The sequence below is a fragment of the Psammomys obesus genome, unplaced genomic scaffold (assembly GCF_907164565.1).
Source record: "Psammomys obesus unplaced genomic scaffold, mPsaObe1.curated_primary_1811, whole genome shotgun sequence".
In the NCBI taxonomy this organism is placed as follows: Eukaryota; Metazoa; Chordata; class Mammalia; order Rodentia; family Muridae; genus Psammomys; species Psammomys obesus.
Window position 1 is genome coordinate 12,965,032 of NW_026586173.1, and position 22,699 is coordinate 12,987,730.

At 43.4% G+C, this 22,699-nt stretch overlaps 1 protein-coding gene across 5 annotated transcripts in view; it reads left to right on the forward strand.

The window, feature by feature from the left end:
* Window positions 1-19,100, forward strand: part of LOC129672072 (zinc finger protein 39-like) — a 34,975-nt gene extending 15,875 nt beyond the window's left edge. For 3 of the 5 annotated variants that reach the window (XM_055601276.1, XM_055601274.1, XM_055601275.1), the window contains 4 exons: window positions 1,549-1,675; window positions 5,818-5,910; window positions 9,204-9,310; window positions 10,451-13,021. In XM_055601276.1, coding sequence (XP_055457251.1) covers window positions 1,549-1,675; window positions 5,818-5,910; window positions 9,204-9,310; window positions 10,451-11,506 — 1,383 coding nt within the window. In that variant the 3' untranslated portion in view covers window positions 11,507-13,021. Of the gene's footprint in view, window positions 1-1,548; window positions 1,676-5,817; window positions 5,911-9,203; window positions 9,311-10,450; window positions 13,022-15,137; window positions 15,196-18,946 lie in introns of those variants that run through there. The other 2 variants (XM_055601277.1, XM_055601278.1) reach the window with 2 other exon arrangements.
* The last annotated feature ends 3,599 nt before the right edge of the window (window positions 19,101-22,699 follow it).

Consider the following 22,699-nt stretch of genomic DNA (forward strand, 5'->3'; position numbering starts at 1 on the left):
GTCTGTCAATCATGTATACTTCTCAGAGGGATCTGGGATATGTATAGATATTGTTTATATCCATGACTAGAAGAAAAACCAACTTTCTACCATTTAGAGCTTTTAAAACATTTTCTATGTATGACCCTTATCTATCTAAGCTATTTTTATATAACCCCTATATATGTATGCAAGTGGCTCAAACATTTATACTAATGAGAAATAATAAAGAAGTTATCGTGAAACAACTCTTTGGTCTAATTTTAACATTAAAGCTGAAAGCAAGATTGCATAGTAAGATACAAAAGGGCTGTTTTTCTAACAATACAATTCAAATATTTACTGCTTTAATGAAGATCATGGAAAATGTTGTCTTTCCTATAATTAAGCCGTCATGTCTCTGTGAAACAGAAAATGTATTTACAATAAAAACACTGGCTGGAGAGATTGCTCAGAGGTTAAGAGCACTGACTGTTCTTCCAAAGGTCCTCAGTTCAATTCCCAGCAACCACATGGTGGCTCATAACCATCTATGATGTGATCTGGTGCCCTCTTCTGGCCTGTAGGCACATAGGCAGGCAGATTACTGTATGTATGTATGTATGTATGTATGTATGTATGTATGTATGTATGTATGTATGTATGTATAAATAAATGAATAAAATCTTTGGGACTGGAGAAATGGCTCAGAGGTTAAGAGCACTGGCTGCTCTTTCAGAGGTCCTGAGTTCAATTCCCAGCAACCAGATGGTGGCTCACAACCATCTATAGTGAAATCTGGCACTCTTTTCTGCCGTGCATGCAGGCAGAATACTGTAACATAATAAAGAAATCTTAAAAAAAAAAAAGATTTAAAAAAAAAAACACTGTAGTTTAAAAGATACATGTGAGCCATGGCATTTCAGGTCGTGTATGCTGGGGTTGTGGTGTGTGTGCTTTCACAACAGCTGTGTCACGCCACCCGTCGCCCCATGGGTGAGTGCTGCCAAGGATACCTGGGATTCATACACATTTGATTCAGAATTAATTTTTGGTTATCACATATTCAGGAAACTTTCAGTTTTGCAACCTCTGCATTGATTTGCATGATTCTGTGTGGATTCTACAGTTTAAGACTGGTGCCTCTTCTGCACCAGCTCTCAGAACCCAACTCACGGCCCTGCCTTCTCTACATGCACTGTGCCACAGTGGCGTGCTACCAGCCCCAACATTTGTCACTGTGTTGTTCATTCTTTACAGACGTAATGTCATTTTTATATGGTTACATGTATATATATCTGTGTGTCTGTTGTTTATAATAATACAAACCATGCTTATACATGTATTCCTCTGGACTTTGGTTTCTGTTGTAATTCCCTGGCAAACTTTCTAATCAGATTTTTTGAATCATAAGATTAACACATAGATAAGCCTTTTGTATTGTTTTTTTTTTTCTATCATAATTCAGAATCCAAAACAAGCTACATTTTTGATAAGACACTGTAAGACGGATACACGGAACAGTATATTGCCATTTTCTATTCCTAAGGCTGAGGACAAGTTGAATTGGAGGCAAATTTGTCATTCTAGGTGTTGGTGTCGTTCGAGGACGTGGCCGTGCGCTTCACCTGGCAGGAGTGGCAGGAGCTGAGCGCAGCCCAGAGGAGCCTGTACAGGGACGTGATGCTGGAGAACTACCGCAGCCTGCTGTCCTTAGGTGAGTCTGAGGCCTCGGTAAGTCTCGGGGCAACAGCTGTAGAACTGGCGCTTTACGTTTAATACTGATTTGATAGTGTACATTTTAATTGACACGGCACTGCTGCAAATTTATGAGGGGCAGTAGCTCTGTAATGTATGTGGTGTGTAGGGATCAGGTTGATGCTCCTGATAGTGGGCGGCTCTGGCATCTCTTGTTTGTACTGAAGCATTCACAATCTCTCTGATGCTCTTCTGAAGTCTTCAGTTGGTGCCATCCATATGTTTGCGATAGTACTATAGACCATATGTTACAGCACTTCCTCCCTTGCTAGTATACCCAGTTAATACTCACCTCTTTTCCATCTTCTCTCCCCCTGCATCTTTCCCTCACTCTAGGAGATATTGTTTTACTGTTTGAGACCACCTTTAGTTTGTAACTATAGTGAGAACGTGGAGGAAAGTTTTCATTTTGTGTTTGACACATTTCATCTATATAGTGTAAATCTCCTGGAGAGACATAGGAAAAATGTGTTTGTTCCAAGTATGGATGAAGTTTTATTGCGCAAAAAAAATTTCATTAATGCTTCATTAATAAACATATGAGTTTGTTGAATTTATTTAGTAAATGTGACTCTCAGATTTAAAAAAAAAAAACAACAGACAAACAAAATGAACCCTCATTTTTCCTTACGGTTTTACTGATCTACAGTTGGTTGGACTCTCAGCTGAGAAATTCATGATAGTCTCGTAAGGGAATGGACCAAGCCTGTTACCATCCAAAGATCTAGAGATCCACTACATAGTTTCCTTTATTTCATCACCATGACTGTGCCAAGGTTATCCTGTGTTATAAGATGGCGCTGATCACGCCTGGAACAGACACAGTAGAGCTTAATGGTGCCCTGTATGCCTGTCACTGTGACAGAATAGTCTGTTATTTTAAATTAATATTTGCCATGTTTCTCCAACTATATCCCTTTATTAAAGAATGCTTGTATGCAGCTTTCCCTGAAAAATCCTGATGTCAATTCCTTTGACTGTGGACAGCCAGCAGTGGGCAGTGTTAATGGAGTTCTAGTTCTAGTTCTACCATACTGTCTAGTACTATCATACTATTGTTTTGTAGTGATTGCACTAGTATATATTCTAACATCTCTTCATGTAAGTTTTTATTATTTTTATTTTATATTAGCTATTGTTCAGTGATAAGTCATTTTTGGAAAATTTCTTTTGTTTTTACTTGTAAACATGTCTGTAGATCATGTTTGAGAAATATCAGTTCAGGCTACTTGCCCAGATTTAATGAGAACTTTTTCTTTTCTGTGTTTAGATGAATGAGGTCCTTATATAGTCTAGAAGTTAATCTCCTGCTGACTAAATACTTTGCCAGTGTTTTCTCATTCTAGACATACTGTAGTCATAATATTTAGTCTGATGTAATCTCATTTAGTCTGAATGTAATCTCATTCTGTTGGCTGGATGGATATATATTAGAAGACTCCATCTGTTTTATTATCTGAGTTTTAGAGTTTCAGCTCGTATATTTAATTCTATGATCCATTTTTAGCTGATTTCTCTATGCTGTATGAAGGGAGCCAGTCCCATTCCATAACATATAAGGAGCCAGGTTTCACAGCATGATTTATCCATGAGAATGTCCCTCCTGGATGTGAAGGCCGGAGCCTTTGTGGAGAGGCAGGTGACTTGTGCTTGTCAGCTTCCCGGCACTCTGCCAGCATGTGTGAGGTAAACATCTCAAAAGGAGGAAGGACGGGTTTTAGCTCTGCGGGTTCAGATGTTTCTTCCGGTGTTGTTTTGACCTTCTCTCCGGGGTCCTCTGTTGAGGAAGAACCTCCAGCTGGGAGCACATTGCAGAGCAAAGCGTCTCGCCTCATTTTTGTATTTCATGCTTGTTCATTTCTATACGGAAGTACTGTGTCTCTGGTGTGAGTCACACATGAGCATATTTTATAATAATCATGTCCTTTCTGCTCCATCTTCTACTGTGTAGAGTTTCTTTACATCTGTATTTGTTGGGGATATTGGCTCTATAGTTAGGATTTTGTGTCCATGTCTGGATTTGAAATCATTGTGATGGCTGCTATGTTAAAGTGACAGGTCAGAACTTGGCTGTTCCTGTAACAGGTGTTCATTTATAAGAGACTTTAGACTTTCTTCTTTGAGTTTTTAGAATTCCCTTTGTCTCAGAATTTTGACAGCTTGGATGTAATGTGATATAAGATGACTTGTTGGTTCAAATCAATTAGGGTGCCATTGGATCTGTCTCCTGTATGTTCTTTCACAGAATCTATGTTTTTAATGTACATTCTTTCTTCTTCTAGAACACGAATAATACAAATGTTTGTTTTCTTAAAAGAATTATATTTCCATATATATATACACACACATGTATGTATATATATATGTATTTCCATATATATATACACATATATATGTATGTATATATATACACACATGTATTTATATATTCCATACACACACACACACACACACACATATACATATATATATATATGTTTTTAGTTTCTTGAGACAGGGTTTCTCTTTGTAGCCCTGGCTGTCCGGGACTTGCTTTGTAGGCCAGGCTGGCCTTGAACTCACATAGATCTACTTGCCTCTGCCTCCCTAAGTGCTGGGATTACAGGCATGTGCCACCATGCCTGGTTTTTGTATATACTTTCTAATTTTAAAATTTTGTGTGTGTATGGGTGTTTTGCTTTCTTATATGTTTATGCGGCACTTGTATGACTGATACCCTTGGAAGTCAGGAGAGGGCGTTAGACCCTTTTTAACTGGATTTACAGGTTGTGAGCCACCATGTGGATGCTGGGAATGGAACCCAAAGCCTGTGGAAGAGCAGCCTGGTCTCGTGATTACTGAGTGTCTCCTTGGACCAGTGGTCCTCAACCTTTTAATGCTGTGACCCTTTAATGCAGTTCCTCATGTTGTGGCGACCCCAACAGAAAATCATTGCTGTTGCTACTTCCTAACTGTAATTTTGCTGTTAGGAATCATAATACAAACATTCGTGTTTTCTTGTGGTCTTAGGTGACCCCCTTTAAAAGGGTCATTCAACCTCCAAAGGGGGTCACAACCCCTAGGTTGAGATACTACTCTAGATCCGCCCCCCCCCCCCCCCCCCAGTTCTTTAATCTGCCTTGGTTTATTTTAAAGTAGCAAGTCTTTGTTTTGGTGTTTTCTCTCTGCTTGATCATTTCAGCTTGAAGTCTTTTTGTGTTTTACTTTTTTTTTTTATCAGTTGAGCTCTTCCCTTACAAATCTTCTAGGTGGTTCTTTTATATGACTGCTTTCTCTTGTTCAGTTTGTCTTAAAAAGCATACAAACTGTCTATCCAGTTTCATTGCGTCACCTTCATTGCTTGCTTGAATTTTCCCTTTCTTTTTGTTTGTTTGTTTGTGTGTCTAAGTATATGGAGTATGATCGTAAGTGTGCTTGGGTGCCATGGATGCCAGAGAAGGAAACCAGGCGTTCTTTTCTTCTGCTCTCTGCTGGGGTCACCCGAGACAGCATCTCTCAGTGACCCTGGAGCTCAGCTGCTAGCCATTCCCAGGAATACAAGTGTACCCACCCTCTAGCACTGGGTTTACATGCAGGTATATGTGTAGCTATGCCAGCCTGTTAAGTGGATTCTGGGGATTTGATATCTGGTCCTCATACTTGCATAACAAGCACTTTTACCCACTGTGCCACTAACCAGTTTCCCTTTTGAAGTTTCTTAAAATTATGAGTTAAATACCACTTGGGGACAACATTCCAATAAATGTGAGTAAAAACCTACTTTAATAAAAGTTTTGTCCGAGAGTGGTGGTGCATACCTGTGAACCTAGCATTCGAGGAGGCAGAGGCAGGCGGATCTCTGTGAGTTTGAGGCCAGCCTGGTCTATAAAGCGAGTCCAGGACAGCCAAGGCTACAGAGAAAACCTGTCTCTTTAAAGATAAACAGTTAGTAACATGTACAAGTCCATATGTTTATTATAAAAAAAAAAAATTGGAAGAAAGGAAAGAAGACAGTTTCTAAGTCATTAATCATTGCACAGCTCCCAGGAGGTAGCTGCTGTCTTCCATCAGTAGACTTGATGAGCGCTTTGGCACAATCTGTACATTATTTCTCATTTACAGGGCACTGTGTGACCAAACCTGAATTGATCTTCAACTTAGAACATGGACTTGGGCCATGGAGCGCAGCAGGTGCCTCGGTCTGGACCCTCTCAGGTCAGTGGATAACGCTACAAGGCAAGAGACGGCAGTGACAGAGAGACGCTCAGATATTGGTCATACTGGGCTCTTTCAACAAGTTTCATCTAAACTCAGTCTTGAAGACAGTTCATCTCATGGACCAGACAACCTAAGGTTTTCCCAAAGTTCTTCATGTTAAACCGCTGGCTTCTTGATGATGAAGACTGTTTTTCTTTGGGAATAATTTGATTCCTTTACCTCAACAGGGCTTCTTCCCTTCTTTAAATGTCTATATGTTAAAATTTAGGCATTTATTGACATTATTTCAACATGGCTTTTTGGCTATTGGTTGGTTTTGCAATTATTATGAAACATCTCTTAAAATACTTTCACTTAGCGTGACAAAAGTAAAGTGAAGGAACGATGTATTCCGGTGCGAGGAGCTGAACAGAGAATGTTAATCAGGAGCAGAGGGACAAACATGGGTCTTTACTCTAGACCAGCAAGCTTGCCATTAAAAAACTGTTCTTTTATCTATTACTTTGAGATGACTCTTTTCCAAATTTGCCACAAAATACACACGTGGATTTAAATTTTAGATTAGGTAAGGAACGTGATTAAAGGTGAGTAGCCAAACAAGAGTTCAGTTTGGTTGTGCTTGGGGCATCTGTGGAATCTTTAAGGAAAATAAGAAAAGACATCAGATGTTTCAAGGGTGAATGGCAGAGGAGCAGTTCTGTCCGTGCGATGTGCATTTGAAGTCAGAGTTACAAAGGTGAGCATATAGTGTTCAGAGAAAAAGCACTGAGCAATCGATCAAACCCCAGGAATACTCAGATGAGCAGATGGAGTAAAGTGCCTAGGAAGAGAACTTGTCAGTACTGTGCTTGCCTACAAAGGGTGTAGGTGCAGGACAAGAATAAAAGCCTGGGGAGGTGGTCCAGGCTTGTACACTCGGGCATCGCAGGTGAACACAGGCGGATCTCCAGGGCCCCGTGGCCAGTCAGTCTCATAAGTTGGTGAGCGTTGGGTCGAATTGTGTCCAACAAGGTAGATAATACCCGAGGTATACCCTCTAAGCTCGTGTTTGTGTACACATGCTCACACACATACAGACACACCCTCATATACACACTACATGTGCCCAGTGAGCCCACAGGTACAAGGTCATTTTAATTCTTGTATGGAAAATTCAGCATCTTAGGTGAGAAATTCAGCCAAGAGATTCTGAAAAAAGATACAATCTCAGATCTCGGGAGAGAAAAGCTAAAATTAAAAAACAAAGACAGCACTAGTTCCAGGACAGCCAAGGATGCACAAAGAAACCCTGTGTCAGGAAAACAAACCAAACCAAAACAAAAACCCAAGAAACCGAGAAAACAAAAACAACACGGGGGTGGGGGGAAGAAAGCACTTTTGGGAAGGTAGACTCTGGAAGAAAGAATACAGCCATGGGTTTGAAGACAACATTGGGCAATTGTGACAGTTAGATAGAAATGAAGCAAAAATACACAACAAGTAAAGATACAACGTTGGAGACTGCTTGGACGGTTTCAGGAAATCTCCAGTTTGTGAATCTTGTGTTAAGCTGTGAACTGAGAGTAAGGTCAGAGACGGAGAACATAGTCTATGAAATTAGTGTAGAATAGTGTACAAGTCCTGGCCAGGGGACAGATGGCTAAATATGTGGCGTTTACAGCCACAAGTTGACAGGAGCTGAGAATACTTCCTCAAAGGTCACTATAGTGAAGAGGGCTGCAGAGAGGGCTCATCAGTTCAGAGCCCTGGCTGTTCTTCCAGAGGTCCTCAGTTCACTTCCCAGCAACTACGCAATGGCTCACAACCATCTAAAATGGAATCTGCTGCCCTCATCTGTCAGGTAGGCATACATGCAAGTAGAGCATTCATACACATAAGTAAATCTTCAAATAAATTTTAAAAAGACTGAAGGACAGAATGTGGGCAGAATATTGAAAACTATGAGCAAAAAGTGTAGTTACTTTGTTTCTCTTTTGGTTTGGGTTTTGAGACAGGGTCTCACTGAATAGCTCTGGCTGACCTGGAACTCATCATATACCTTCGGCTGGCCTCGAACTCACAGAGATCCACCTGCCCCTACTTCCAGTGCTGGCACTAAATTCATGTCTCAGCACACCCAGGTAGTTACTTTTGAATATAAGCCTATCATAGCTGCCCTGTTAACAGAAACTCTGAATTCCAGGAAGTATACTCTGTAAATGAAGATTAATTTATGTAGCAAAGTCAAAATCAGAGAACATTATGAATTTTTGTAATAAGCACTGTCTTAGTTAGGGTTTCTGTTGCTATGAAAAGACACCGTGACCATAGCAACATTATAAAGGAAAACATTTAATTGGGGCTGGCTTACAGTTTAGAGGTTTAGTCCTTATGTCGTGATGGCGAGAAGCATGATGGCATGCAGGCAGACGTGGTGCTGAAGAAGGAGTTGAGGGTCCTACATCTTGATCCTCAGGCAGCAGAAGTGAAACTGTGCCACACCGGGTTTAGCTGGAGCACATGAGACGAGCCCGCCTCACGGTGACACAGCTCCAACAAGTCACACCTATTCCAACAACGCTGCATCTCCTAGAGGTACCACTCTCTGTGGGCCAAGCTTTAATTACATGAGTGTGTGAGGGCCATTCCTGTTCAAACCACCATAAACATAAGTGCAATCACTCCATGAATACTAAACCCCTATTACAGAAGATATTTAAAACAAACAGCGCAATTAAACTTTTTTTTTTTTATAAAGCAAGCCACAGGCAACATTTCTCATTAAAAAAAAAAAAATCATTCCCACAACACCCCGAGAGGACCGTGCTGCTCTTTCTCGGAGCAGCACACGCTAACTGAAACAAAGCTGGGCAGCAGTCAATGCCCTAGTCTGTGATGTGCTGGCAGAGAGTATGTGAAAACACCTAAGTCCTACAGTAGCTGGTCGGAATTTCCCCAACTCGTATGTGAAAGAGGCAAGACATAGACATCAGATAACAAAGCATTAGGACAGGTAGAAGAGTGAAAGGGAAACACGGCTCTAAAGAGACCTGCAGCTGAGAAATGGGTGAGTGCTTTACTGCCTCCTGTTTTAACATCACAGCAACGTAGCAGAGAACGAGGACTTAGCGATGCAGAGTCTGTTAGTGTTCTGTGTCATTTTAATTCATTAATGACTAGGCTGTATACGCTTATAAGATGCTATCTTAGAAGTTCAAGTGAGGTTTTAAGAAGGCACTATTTTACTTCTGTGTTTGAATCACATGAAGCTTGTCCCAATTCATGGAAATGGAAATTTTAAATATTTTCAGGTGTCAACAAAGTGAGTGGCCTGGTTGAAACCATCCAGGAAAATGAAGGCAAACACTTCTGGCAAATTAAAATCAACAGCAATGCATCAAATGAAGAACTGGTTGAAGTAGGTAAAATTGTTGTGAGCACAGACTGTGACCATATGTAGGGGTCTTGACTGGGTTCATTTTCTCTGCCAGTAAAACAAATGAAAAGGCAGGAAACATTGTGAGTATAACAATTAGCATCAAAGGAAATATCAGAAAAAGCAGACAAATCAGCCAGAGAAGAAAGGCTCTTGTTAGGGTAAGGAAGCATACACAACAAGGCACACAGAGACAAACTTCTGCAGAGCTGAGGGGCCCTCAGGAGTTGAAATCCAGCTTCTCATTTTGGGCTTAGGTGTGTCCAGGGTATTTGAGGGATCTTCCTCCCCTAATTTAGGGTTAGTCGGATTGAACAAAGGGAGAGTGGCTAATAGACCCAAAGCTTTGGTGTAAACATGTACTGATCCATCCCTGAACTTGTTGAAGATCTATCACCAAAGTGTCTTACTGGCAGGAGAAAAAGGCCACTAGGCCTTTAAGCTGACAGGCTTCTGTGTCAGGTCAAGAGAGTAAGGAGGAAGCGGCCACCTTACAAGTTCACCATTGTTATTACCTCGTTCCAGCCCTTCTCCCTATCTGCCCATCTGCCTGGGATTTGTTTAATTCTAAGCCCCTCAAAACCATATTTCAAATTTGAGCATAAAGAGTGAAAACTATTTTAGGAATGTTTTCTCAGGAATTTAATCTATGGCAGGATGAAATTCTCATTAGTGAACCTGGTGAGATGTAGGCTACAGAAGAATTTGATAATTTTAAAGTAATTGAAACCCTTCAGTTACCCTGAGCTTCTGGTCCATTAATCATGTTCTTCTGAATATTTTGAATCAGGGAAAACCTACAAAGGCAGGGCTATTAGCATAGAAGTTTTCATTTATGGAGGAGCTCTAATAAACTCAATAAACATAGGAAATCCTTAATGAAGCATCATTAATTCAGGTCATGGCACAGATTGGGAAGTAAAGTTTCTATCAGAGTATATGTGAGATAACTTTCGTTGACTAAATTGAGTAAATAAAGTAAAATAGACATTGGAGAGAAATATTTCAATGTAGTGATTATGAGAAATCTCATTAGGAAAGACAGGCAAAAACCTCATATAGTAAACTTTATAGGACAATCCCTGGGAATATGAAGAATGTAACAATTTCTTCTGTCTTAAGGCAGAACTAAAGATTCCTGAGGAAATCCACCGAGGGACAAAATCCTATGAATGTGAAGTCTGTTTGGAAGCATTTTACCTGGAGTCACCATATAGCACAAGTCAGAGATACCACACTTGTGAGAATCCGTATGAATGTAAGGAATGTAGAGAAGCTTTCTATCCCAAGTCTACCTTCAGCCCCTGTCAGAGGCTGGAGAGAGGGGAGAAACCCCATGCGTGTGTCGAATGTGGGAAAACCTTCTACTGCAAGTCCCACCTCACCGTGCATCAGAGGACTCACACAGGCGAGAAGCCCTACGAGTGCGTGCAGTGCACGAAAGCTTTCTACAGCAAGTCGCAACTCAACGTCCATCTGAGGATCCATACAGGCGAGAAGCCTTATGAGTGTAAAGAATGCAGGAAGGCCTTCTACCGGAATTCTGACCTCACTGTGCATCAGAGGACTCACACAGGCGAGAAGCCCTATGAGTGTAAAGTATGCAGTAAAGCTTTCTACTGCAACTCACAGCTCACTGTGCACCACAGGACTCACACAGGCGAGAAGCCCTACGAGTGTCAGGTATGCAGGAAGGCCTTCTACTGCAAGTCACAACTCGCTGTGCACCACAGGACTCACACAGGCGAGAAGCCCTATCAATGTAAAGAATGTAGGAAGGCCTTCCAGTGCAGGTCTGACCTCACGCGCCATCAGAGAACTCACACTGGTGAGAGGCCGTATGAATGTACTGAGTGCAGGAAGGCCTTCTACCGCAAGTCAGACCTCACTGTGCACCAGAGGACTCACACAGGCGAGAAGCCCTACGAGTGTAAAGAATGCAGGAAAGCTTTCTACTGCAACTCACAGCTCACAGTGCATCAAAGACAGCACACGGGGGAGAAGCCTTACGAATGTAAAGACTGTGGGAAAGCCTTTCAGTGCAAGTATGAACTCACTCGCCATCAGAGAACACACACAGGTGAGAAACCTTACGTGTGTATAGAATGCAAAAAAGGCTTCTACACCAAGTCAGATCTCACTCGCCATCTAAAAACTCATGCAGGTGACAAACCCTGAATCTATAGCGTACAGCAAAGCTTCACACAATAAGTCAGTTCTGGTGTGGCATCAGAGAATGCGTGTAAGTACTTTTTACCATAAATTGAAACTTATTGTCAGAGAATTCATACACATGCAAGAAACCATGAGTGTAAGAGAGCGCTCTACTTCAGCTCATCTCCGTGTGCAGACCGATAAATTTAGGGAATGTAAGAAGACTTCGTATGGTCAGATCTCATTTAACATCATGTAGATGTAGGTGAATTACCCTTTGAATATAAAGAATACTAGCACATTTTGTTTTTAAACCATAAAGTGCATTCACTGGGCAGGAAAGCTCATATATATAACACAGAAAACTTTGAAACCTAAGTCAGGCCTCAGTCTACCTTAAAAAGAAAAATCACAAATGTATGGTTGTGTACCTCAGATGATTTAGCCAGGTACTGCTTTTCATCCTGACGCATCTGGGTGATCTTGGAAAAGCTTCACTTGGACCTGCTGTTTAACAGCATAGGAAGACACCAGATCAAAAGACTGGGGAAAGTTAGGCACGGTGGCGCACACCTTTACCGCCAGCGCTCAGGAGGCAGCATCGTGTGGAGCCGTGTAAGTCTGAGGCTAACCTGTTCAACAGAGTATGTTCTGGGCCAGCTAGGGACCACAGTGAAATCTGTCACAGAAACAGTGAGAAAATCTTCAGTGGCCGTAAAACCCACATGGTTTTTAAATCATAAAGTAAAGAATATCAGAAACTTTAAAAATAGTTCTTGAAACTCAACTGAAATCAGAAACACAACAAAAGGATAATAAAGCAGAAGAGTGGAATCCGGGAGTGTAGGGGCCACCTTTCATCATCGGTATAATGATTTCAGGATTCACCCATCTACACACATACTATAACCCCATCAGGCTACAGATTCTAGAGGCTCCACTCGCGTTAGCAGTCACGACATCAGTTGTGAAGGTGAGAACATGTTTGGGTTTTAAAAATGAGATGAGCTAGGGTGTGACTGTCCCGTGCTTGTGAAGCAGACGCATTTCCTCTCCCCTTGTATTTCAGAGTTTGTATGTATCACCTACGTGTTTGGCATTCATGCTCATGAATCAGTCTTGAGAAAGTATCAACAGTGGTGAAGAAGTTGCAGAAAGTTGATCATGCCTTTTTGAGCACTCTCAGTGAAATCATATCTTTTTTTTTTTTTTAGTGAGACAAGGTCTAGATCTACAGGCCAGGCTGACTTTGAATTCTTTGTTTTGTAGGCGGTTCTCATTTTTATGGTCACACTGCTTCATGCTCTTGAGAGAATTAGAGTAATGGTCTTCCATGCAACCATGTATTTCTTAAATGTGTAACATTTTTCGCATTTTTAAATTTTCAAAAATTTCAACATTTTTATACATCATAAATTTTGGGGAGAAAAATTCTGTTTATGTAACTTGCATGTCAATTTCCAGATGGAATTGTTTGGCATGCCACTGGAAATTAAGCATTCAACTGTATACCACTAAATAAACACAATGATGTTTCCAGCCGGCCTACGTAAGCTTTTTCCTTGGGCACTTACTGTTCTCCTGACTAGTTTGGTAGCCGTTAGCAAATGTAGTAGACAGAGATCAGCAAAGCTGATAAACATCTATCAGTGCACGCTTACTTCTCACAATGTGTATTTTTTTTCTTTATGTTAGTATTTTGTGTTAAAATTTTGTATGCAGAACACTCAGCATGACAGTATATGTATCATTTGTATAAGAAACGATAATGGGAGAAAATGGAAGTGGTAGGATACATTCCTTTGTAGGTATGTAGTCTTGATTGGAATCTTCACTATACATAAGTGAGACAGACAGACAGATATTGTGTCTTATTCTATTCATTATCCTTCTATCACTCTAACTAGCAAACAGAAACAAATTAAGGATTGAGGTAATTATTTTGGATTGTGGTTTCAAAGGATTTTGTTACTTTTCCCCAGACCAATATGAACAACATTACGGTGACAGGTGATTGTAAAAGAAGACTTTGCGATATCATACTAAGAAGTGGACCAAAGAACCGACTATGTACCTATTACATCTTCCAAAACATGACCCTAATTACATAATTCAACTAGACTCCACCTCCTAAAGTTTGTGCCACCTCCAAAAACAATGCTCAAATTTAATTCATGTTCTGTAGGAAAAATTTTATGTTAAAACCAAAATACACGCTGGGCAGTGGTGGGTCATGCTTTGAATCCCAGCACTTGGGAAGAAGAGACAGATGGGTCTTTTTTATTTCGAGGCCAGCCTGGTCTATATATTGATTCTTCCTCCTCTCCTAAATCCACATCCTTTCCTGCTCTCTCATTAGAAAACAATCATCTTTTTAAAAGAAAAAAAAAGAGCTGGGCAGTGGTGGTCCCAGCACTTGGGAGGCAGATGCAGGTGGATCTCTGAGTTTGAGGTCAGCCTGGTTTACAGAGTGAGTTCCAGGGCAGCCAGGGCTACACAGGGAAACCCTGTCAAAAAAGGGGGGATAAAAAGTTAAAATAAAATCACACAAACCTGAATAGGACAACAAATGAGCAGAAAAAACAAAGAGCCCCCAAAAAAGAGCACATATAGATGTACATACCCACACACAGACACACACACACCCACACACCCACACACATAGACACACACTGACCCTGCAGAAACCCCCTAAAAACAAAAATACAAAACCCATAATATACAAGCAACAGACCTATAGGGTGAGAGGGCTGTGGGGGGATGGAGCATTTTAATATAGAAATGTGAAAATAAGGGACACGATTGTTTCCAGCTGCCGACTAAGTTAAAGTTCTTGACATCAGCAGTTTTCGTTTCATCCTTCTGAACGGAGGCCTGTTCTGCAGTCCTCTCCCTTTACAAGTCCTTTATCTTGTAAAGATCAACACAGGCTTACCCAGTGTACAGTCTGAAGACTATACATTTTCTTTCCTAGTATGGCCCTCTCGGGACATGCCTTGAGCAAAAGTGGTTAAATGTCATAGGTTGATGTAAAAGCTTAAAAATGGTCAATTCTGGCCCTGAGTGACATTACATGGCACGCGCATGTGCGTGTGTGTGACATGGTCCCTAATGTCATTAGGTGTGATCATTTATGGAAATGTGTTGGATATCGAATGTCACATAGGAAACTGCGGCAGTGGTTATGACCACTGTGGTTTTTAAAATCACTCGTTTCTGGGGGCAGCAGTGTCTCGGGGTGTTCATCTATGAGGAAAAATGCCCTCCTTTTAGGCCGTCCTAACTTGGCTTTGTCGCCTATGTCTGTATTAGGGGATTTATCTTAATTTAATCTTAGTCTATATCATACCACTGTTTTCTCTATTGCCTTTCAGGACTGTGTGAGTATGTGTGTTGATGTAAAGGTCTGATTCCTTAACAAGTGTGAGAATAGTTCCAAAAAGAAAGGCACAGCAGAGATTACCAGTTGGAACATCTTTGTGTATATATGTCAGCGGTTGAATAGTGCTCCCTCACGTGAAATGTCTGACGTGTCAAGGAAGACAGTGGGGGTTGAAGGTCTAGTAACCTCCTGTGTTAGTTACTTTTCTGTTGCTGTTATGAAATGCCATGACCAAGGCAATTTAGAGAATAAATTGTTTATTTTGGCTTATAGTTACAAAGACCTAGAGTCTGTTATGTCAGGATGGAGACAGCCATCATCACAGCTGGCATGGGATGCTGAACTATCACATCTTCTACTGTAGGTATGAAGCAGGGAGAAAACTGGAAATGCTGAGACTCTTTAAACTTTCAAACCTGCCTCCATTGATAGGCTTCAACTATGCCATATTTCCTACCCTATTCCCCAACCAGCTCCAGTAACTGGGGACAAAGTGTTGAAATACATGAGCCTTTGGAGGACATTGTCATTCAAACCACTACACCTCCATTGCATAAATTTTACTGCTTGAGGACACACAGCAAGTGCATTATCAGGGAGGGGAACTCCAACCCACCCACAAAAACTTTGACCCCAAATTTACCCTGCCTACAAGACGTGCAGGGATAAAGATGGAGCAGATAGAGGAGATTGAGGGAATGCCAATCAATGCCTGGTCCAACCCAAGACCTACCTTACCGGAGAGAGCCAGCCCCTGACACTATGAACGATACTCTGCTAAGCTTGAAGACAGGAGCCCAACAGAGTTGTCCTCTGAGAGGCTCTACCCAGAAGTACCTCAAAACAGATGCTGAAATTCACAATTGCACTTGGAAATGCATCAGGGTGGCAGAGCAGGCAGTAGGCAAACACTGGGTATATATTAAAAATATTCTTGCTAAATAAAGTTTATGTTGAAAATTACTGTAGACAATTAATGGTAAATCTTAAATATAACACCTGTAAGGTAAGGAAAACAAAAACCCCTCCAAAATTATCATGGAGTTTGTTTTATGATGCTCATCTACAGAACTGAAGCAGTAACTCCTGGCACAACACCAAGCAAGAGACAATTAATCACACGCAGAGACAAAGTAAAACCCAAAACCTGGCTTTTCCCGGACTTCTCTGCCACAGAAGTTCCAGAAAGGCTAAAATTGATCCCCACTCCAACTTCCCTGCCACAGAAGTTCTGGAGGGGTTAAAACTGACTCCACTCCAGCTTCCCTGCTACAGAAGTTCTGGAGGGGTAAACTGATTACTGATGAGAGGTGAGGTCACCTGAGGCAAGGTGACCTTTTACATAATCACAATTGCCATTCTTCTAAACCACATCTGGAACATTGGGGAGAATTTTCCCAACCGATTCTCATTGATTATTGCCAGGGAGATTGTCTCTGTTTTCTACCAAGTATTTATTCTGTGATGTTTCCTGGAGGCTGTTGCTAGGAGAGTTAACTTTGTTTTCTGCCAATGCATATTCTGTGATATTTCCTGGTACCTGAGTTCAGCTCCAGGTCAAGAAGGCTCCTCATTTCAAAATGGAGTCACCCAGGCTAACTTAAACTCTTTACCAGAGGTTATGAAGCCACAGGATTCTGGAGGCAGTTCCAACAAACCAGCTGTGCAGTGAGAGCCCCAGGCCCATCCCCTAGAGACCCATTCCCCGCCCCCAAAACATTGGCTGTCATAAAACAACAACAACAAAACCCTGACTGACTCGAAGGTACAGAAGCTGGTTAGCATAACCAGACCTTAAGCTTTTGAGGCTAAGAACTCACTGCTGAAAAACTGTGGTTTTCAATGCCAAGGAGCAATGTTTCTAGCCTTCAAAGTTGGTGGCACAAAGGAAGGTCCACCTTGGGTATTCATAATCTATCCAAGTAGGAGAAAGAAAGCAACCCTCAGCCAGTTGCTTTCATTAGCACTATAGGCTGTGGTCCAATCCACTGACAATCAACTTCCCTCATTTTTTCTTACATTGCACCTTGATTCACGCCATACGCCATGTTGGCTTTATCCCATCAGGGTTCCCTCTCTGGGTTGAAATAAAATCGTTTATTCTCTGTATGTTTTCACTGAGTCTCACTCTTCCGCTTCTCTGACTCCCTAGGGGTCTGTGTGTCGGGAGAGGACGTGTCATCCGAGGGAAAAGAACCAGGCGTTGGAAGCTCTCCGATGCCTCACACATGATTTCCCTGTCCATGACTGACTGATCCTCAGAACTCCTCAGCCCGTTCTACTATTCTCTATAGTGTGAGGAAGACACAAATGCTTTATTTGAGCAAGGATGGGGCTAGAACAGTGGCTCAGCAGTTAAAAGAGTCCTGGCTGTCTTTCAAAGGACACACGTGGGCATGCACACACACACACACACACACACATTTTAAAATGAAGTGAGATGTTCTCATATGTCTTTTCTCCATAGTAACCTGCAATAGGTTTGGCAATAAAAATTGCCTTAGTCACCCAGAAGTGCCCAGGAAGATGAGGGACACTGGTGGTAGGTATAGTCTGGGAGGCACTGTCCCTAACCCTCCCTGGGACCTTAGGCCAGAATTTCTGACTAAGGAATAAATTTACTTATCTGTGCATACTTTTTTTTTTGGCAAATTAAATTCATATATTTCCTCCAAACTCATAGGTTTCTCTGCGACAGAAAACCTTTGCCCAAACACTTTCCAGTTGAAGATCACAGGGACGCTGACTGACACTGATTTTTCTTGTGCTGTTGCCTGTGCTGCCTCCTTTAGAAATGGAAACCCAGGCAGCTCCTATAGTCCAGGCTCATCACCTTTCAAGTAGATTCTTCACTTCCCCCTCTGAGCAGAAAGGCTCCCCTAAATTTCAGATCCTGGGACAGGGAGGCTTACTGAGCAGGCGCACAGTGGTTATTGCAATGTGGAGGGGAGTTGCTGAGGTGAGCCTGGATGAGGCGAAATGGTTGAGTCTCCTTGCTTGCAGCCTTGGAAGAGCTGACGGTAAGACCAGTGCCAGCTAGATGGAACCAACCACAAGGGCGGCAGTGAGGAAGATGAGGCCGGGCTGAACCCTTTTGTCCTGGTTTTAGCTCACTCCGTCTTGTGTGCTCCATCCGACAGACAGCTCCCCAGCCGGGGCTGAGCACAGCCAGCTGAGGCAGTCAATCTCAGGAGAACCCACCTGCAGCTTCAGGAGGCCCATGGTCTTACATCATGAAACAAATTGCCTTAGTCAACTAAAGCTTTGAAACCTTTGAAATGTCCACCTGACCCCCACAGCCTGCTTCTGGTGTGATAGAATGGTGCTTTGGGCTTTAAAAACCCCACCCTGCCTCTCTCTGGGTTGACAGGTGTTTCTGGTGGGAGCCCGCTTGACCTTCTTTGAGGGGCCTCCTCCTATGTCAGCGTTCTCCTGAGTTTCATGCAGGTACAACACAGACCCCAACGCAATAGATAAACTTATTTTAATATTCCCCGTACGCTTAGTTGAAAAAATCAGTTTTACATTTTGGAAGATAAAAGGTCTGTTTATCACCTTCAAGGGATAGAGCGGAATGAAGGATCTGGTAACAGGAAGTGGCATGTCCATGTCATGCTCAGCTCCCTGGCTGTGGTGGCATGGACAATCAGAAGTTCTCTTGTTCGCTGGGTGTGGTGGCGAGTGCCTTTAATTCCTGGAGGCAGAGGCAAGTGAGTTTGAAGGCAGGCTGGTCTACAGAGAGAGTTCAAGGACAGCCGGGGCTACACAGGGAAACCCTGTCTTCAAAAAACAAACAAAAAAGTTCTCTTGTACTGTGGTGGTCTATCCTGCAGACGTGTAGCTTGCACCAGTTAACCCAGCGATTCTAAAGGGAGTCAGGCCCTGCGTCCTACAGTTTCCTACATCTCCAACCATAGGACATGGGAAACTCTTTGGGACAGGTGCTTAAGAGGGTGATGAAATATTTCTCTGTGGAAGTACGGACGAAGACACATTCTACACAGGCACCAAAGCCCATTGAAATATGTGTGACTGTCCCAATATTGCTGTAGTCAGGTTTTTTTTTTTTTTTTAATTGCTAGGATTTGGGGAGAATTGCAGTGGATTAGAAATGAAGACAAATGGGCCTATTGCGAATGTGCCACATGCCCAGTGAAGAGGTGGTGGTGAGAGCCGCCTGACTAACCTGAGAAACAGATTCAATAACTGCCCGCCAACGGTACTGTGCTTGACAAGCCCTTTCTCATGGGGTCCCAGCAGCTCTCAGGTAAGTCCACCACCATGACTAGGCAGCGTCTATGCCCCTATGTATCTGGAAGCATCAGTAGGAACCCATATTGCTTTTAACCTATTTGTCCACAGACTCATATTTGCTCGAAAACAACAGACTTTCTCAGAACAACAAGGATTTACAGTAGAAGTTACTGTAGCGTGAGCTGGTGGCTTGGCCCAGATCGGGTGATAGGGATGCCCCAAGGTTTGTGTTGAGTCTCGGATGGGGTCGGCGCAGGATGGAGTGGATACAGGCAGAGTGAGCAAGGCCACCCCAGGGTGGGCAAGGCCACCGAGGGGACCGTGGAGGACTGAAGGCACCCTGGCAGGTGAGAGCGGAGGCTGGAGAAGGAAGCGTAAGCAGAGGCTGGAACTGCAGGCAGCAACAGCCGGAGATAGAAGCGGAAATGAGGGTCAGCACTAATGGTGGCAGCCGGGATGGCACCGCAGGACAGGGTAGGTGAGACGCCGGAGCAGGGCCCGGAGGCGCTAAGAGCCGTCCCCGGCCTCCCTGTGCCTAATGACGTCGTCACTGCAGCCACGTGGCCCCTGCAAAAATGCACCAAGATCAGAAGCTCTGTTTATTTTAAGTGTTCACAGCCGTGTGGTGAGCCTTGAAGGCAGTGGCAGCCATAGGCACACCCGGGCCCGTGTCAGGTCCTGACGGACAGTCTCCCCCTGCCCGCCAGGGGGAAATACCTCCTAACCACGAACTCGAGTTCCAAGGTCCTGAGGGCTGCACTGTCCTGCAGGGCTGCAGGCAGCTTTGGGCCGTGATGCCTGAGTGATGTGTCCTGTAGGTGGTGGACCATCGTTTCCTTCCTCGATTAGAGGGGTTGTGTGTGTGTGTGTGTGTGTGTGTGTGTGTGTGTGTGTGTGTGTGCGCGCGCGCGCATTGTGTTTTAAAACATGGTGCCAACTAGCCCAGGCTGGCCCGGAAGTCCCTCCTGCCTCCACCTAGCCGGTCATAAGATTTCAGGCGTGCACCGCCATGCTCTGCATTGTAGCTGATCTTGGGTGTGAACCTGACTGACTCTGGAATCAACTAAGCGGCCTCGCACTCCTGTGAGGGGTTTTCGTGGTTGCACTGTTTCAAGCAGGCGGAGCCGCCCTCAATAGAGTGGCAGTCTATATAAAGACGCGGGAGAGGGAACTGTTTTTGCCTTAGTTACCCTCGTTTTCGCCAGCAAGCTCCCCTACCCTGCTGTTGCAGAGGTCTTCCGTCTCTTCTCAGGCATTCCAGTGTAGACGGAAGACCAGCCCCTCTCCAGGAATCCTCCGGGCCTTCAGCTCCAGAGGGGAACGACTGAGGATTGGCCACAGGACACACATAACCTGTGTACAGTAACTAGCATGCTTCCCAACTTTGTGAGACATTTAAAATTTAGAATAGACTGGTTCTTCTAAAGACCCATAGGTATCGAATAAGTATGTACCTGCACACGATTACTTAATTTTCAAGACAGCTCTACCCTTGTTCACTGTGGCTTTGAAAAGCCTTATAACTAAACTGCTGACATTCTCCAGAAGTGTTGCTCTGACAAACACGAGCATTTTACAGAGCAGGACAAGCAGAGTGGACCTCGGTGTGCCCCTAAGAGCCACTTTCATATCTCAGATGCTTAAACTAAGCCTAAGGGATTTCCTGGCACTAATTTCCCCATGTCTGTCATTGCCCCTCCCCCAAGGAAGGAATCGATTCAGACCAAACAGGATGAATCAGCAGTGTCTGCAGAGAACATCGCTCAGAGACTAGGGATCTAGGGACGGTAGTCTGAAATAAAGCCACGCTGCCATGGTAACACCTGCCTGTAATCCCAGCACTGAAACAGCAGGGCGGAAGTTTGAGGTTGAGAGACCAAAAGATTAAAAATTAGCAGCTATTCTTTAAGGCTTGAACTAGGTGGGTGGAGAAGTCCAGGAATGCCCCGAGGGGAAGAACCACTTTACTGTATTCTTTCCCCACCCACTAGAGGTAGTTACTAGGAAACTGGCCCATCCCCCTAGGGAGAGACACCAGGTCATTAATGGTCTGGGGACCTTCCTATAGCCAATCAATTCAAAATGCAGCATTTTGAACAATAGATGCTTGCCGGGCAGGAATCACACCTGCCTTGGGCATGCTGGGAGGGACCAGAATCTTTAAATCACCAACTAACCTGAGCACGGTGCTTGGCTCCCACCACTTTGGCGGTGGGGGGTGTGGGCCCAAGCTGCAGCTTGTAATTTACAACAAAAAGAACCTCATATATTTATAGGGGAGTCTATTTATTCCTGTCTTTTGGGGTCTGTGAACTGGGCAGAACAAGGTCAGCGTAGGCTTGGTAATGAGGCCTTGTTTCAAACCAGAGAGATGAAATTGCTTATGTCCATTCTTCCAAAGAAAACCAGAAGACAAGAGATTTTTTTAAAAATATTTTTTATTAATTATTATTATTTATTACAATTTATTCACTTTGTATCCTGGCTGTGGCCCCCTCCCTCATCTTCTCCCAATACCATCCTCTTCTCCTCTTATGCCCCTCCCCTAGTCCATGAGAGACCAAAAGATTAAGAATCAGTCATTATTATTAAACTTTAAGGCCTAAACTAGCTGGGTGAGGTCCAGTAATGCCCTGAGGGGAAGAACCCCCTTACTGCATTCTTTCCCCACCCACTAGAGATACAGTTGCTGGGAAACTGGCCCATCCCCCTAGGGAGGGACACCACATCATTAATGGTTTGGGGACCTTCCTATAGCCAATCAATTCAAAATGTAGCATTTTGACCAATAGATGCTTGCCAGGCAGGAATCGCCCCTGCATTGGGCATGCTGGGAAGGACCAGAATCTTTAAATCACCCAACTAACCTGAGCATGGGCCTCTCCACTCTCGGCTTTGGCGGTGGGGGCTGTGAGCCCGAGCTGCAGTTTGTAATTTGTAATAAAAAGATCCTCATGTGGTTTGCAACGGACTCGGCTCCTGGTGGTGGTCTTTTGGGATATCGTGATTCAGGCACAACATCCACTGATGGGGAAGTCCTCCTCTCCTTCTATCTGACCCTAGCCTATCAGGTCTCATCAGGACTGGCTGCATTATCTTCCTCTGAGGCCTGGCAAGACTGCACCCCCCATGGGAAGATGGTCAGAGAGCCTGAAGAGATTTTTAAAACCAGCCCTTGAGGGCTGGAGAGATGGCTCAACAGTTAAGAACACTGTTTGCTCTTCCAGAGGTCCTGAGTTCAGTTCCCAGAAACCACGTGATGGCTCATAGTCATCTATATTGAAATCTGGTGCCCTCTTCTGGCCTGCAGGTGTACATGCGGATAGAACACTCACACACCGTAAAGAAATAAAGAAATTTTAAAAAAGAAAACTATTCTTAAGCACGGCGCCTGCCACTAACTAAACGTGTCCACGCCTCATCCCTGTTTATCTAATTCATGCTTGTCTCACATCCAGACGTGTTCCACTGCAAGGCTGCGGCATTAAACCAGCAAGCGCAGAAATGGAACTGGCCTGGCAGAAAATAGTGCCCTTAACCTCTGAGCCACCTCTCCAGCCTGCTGTGACTTTTGTTTGTGC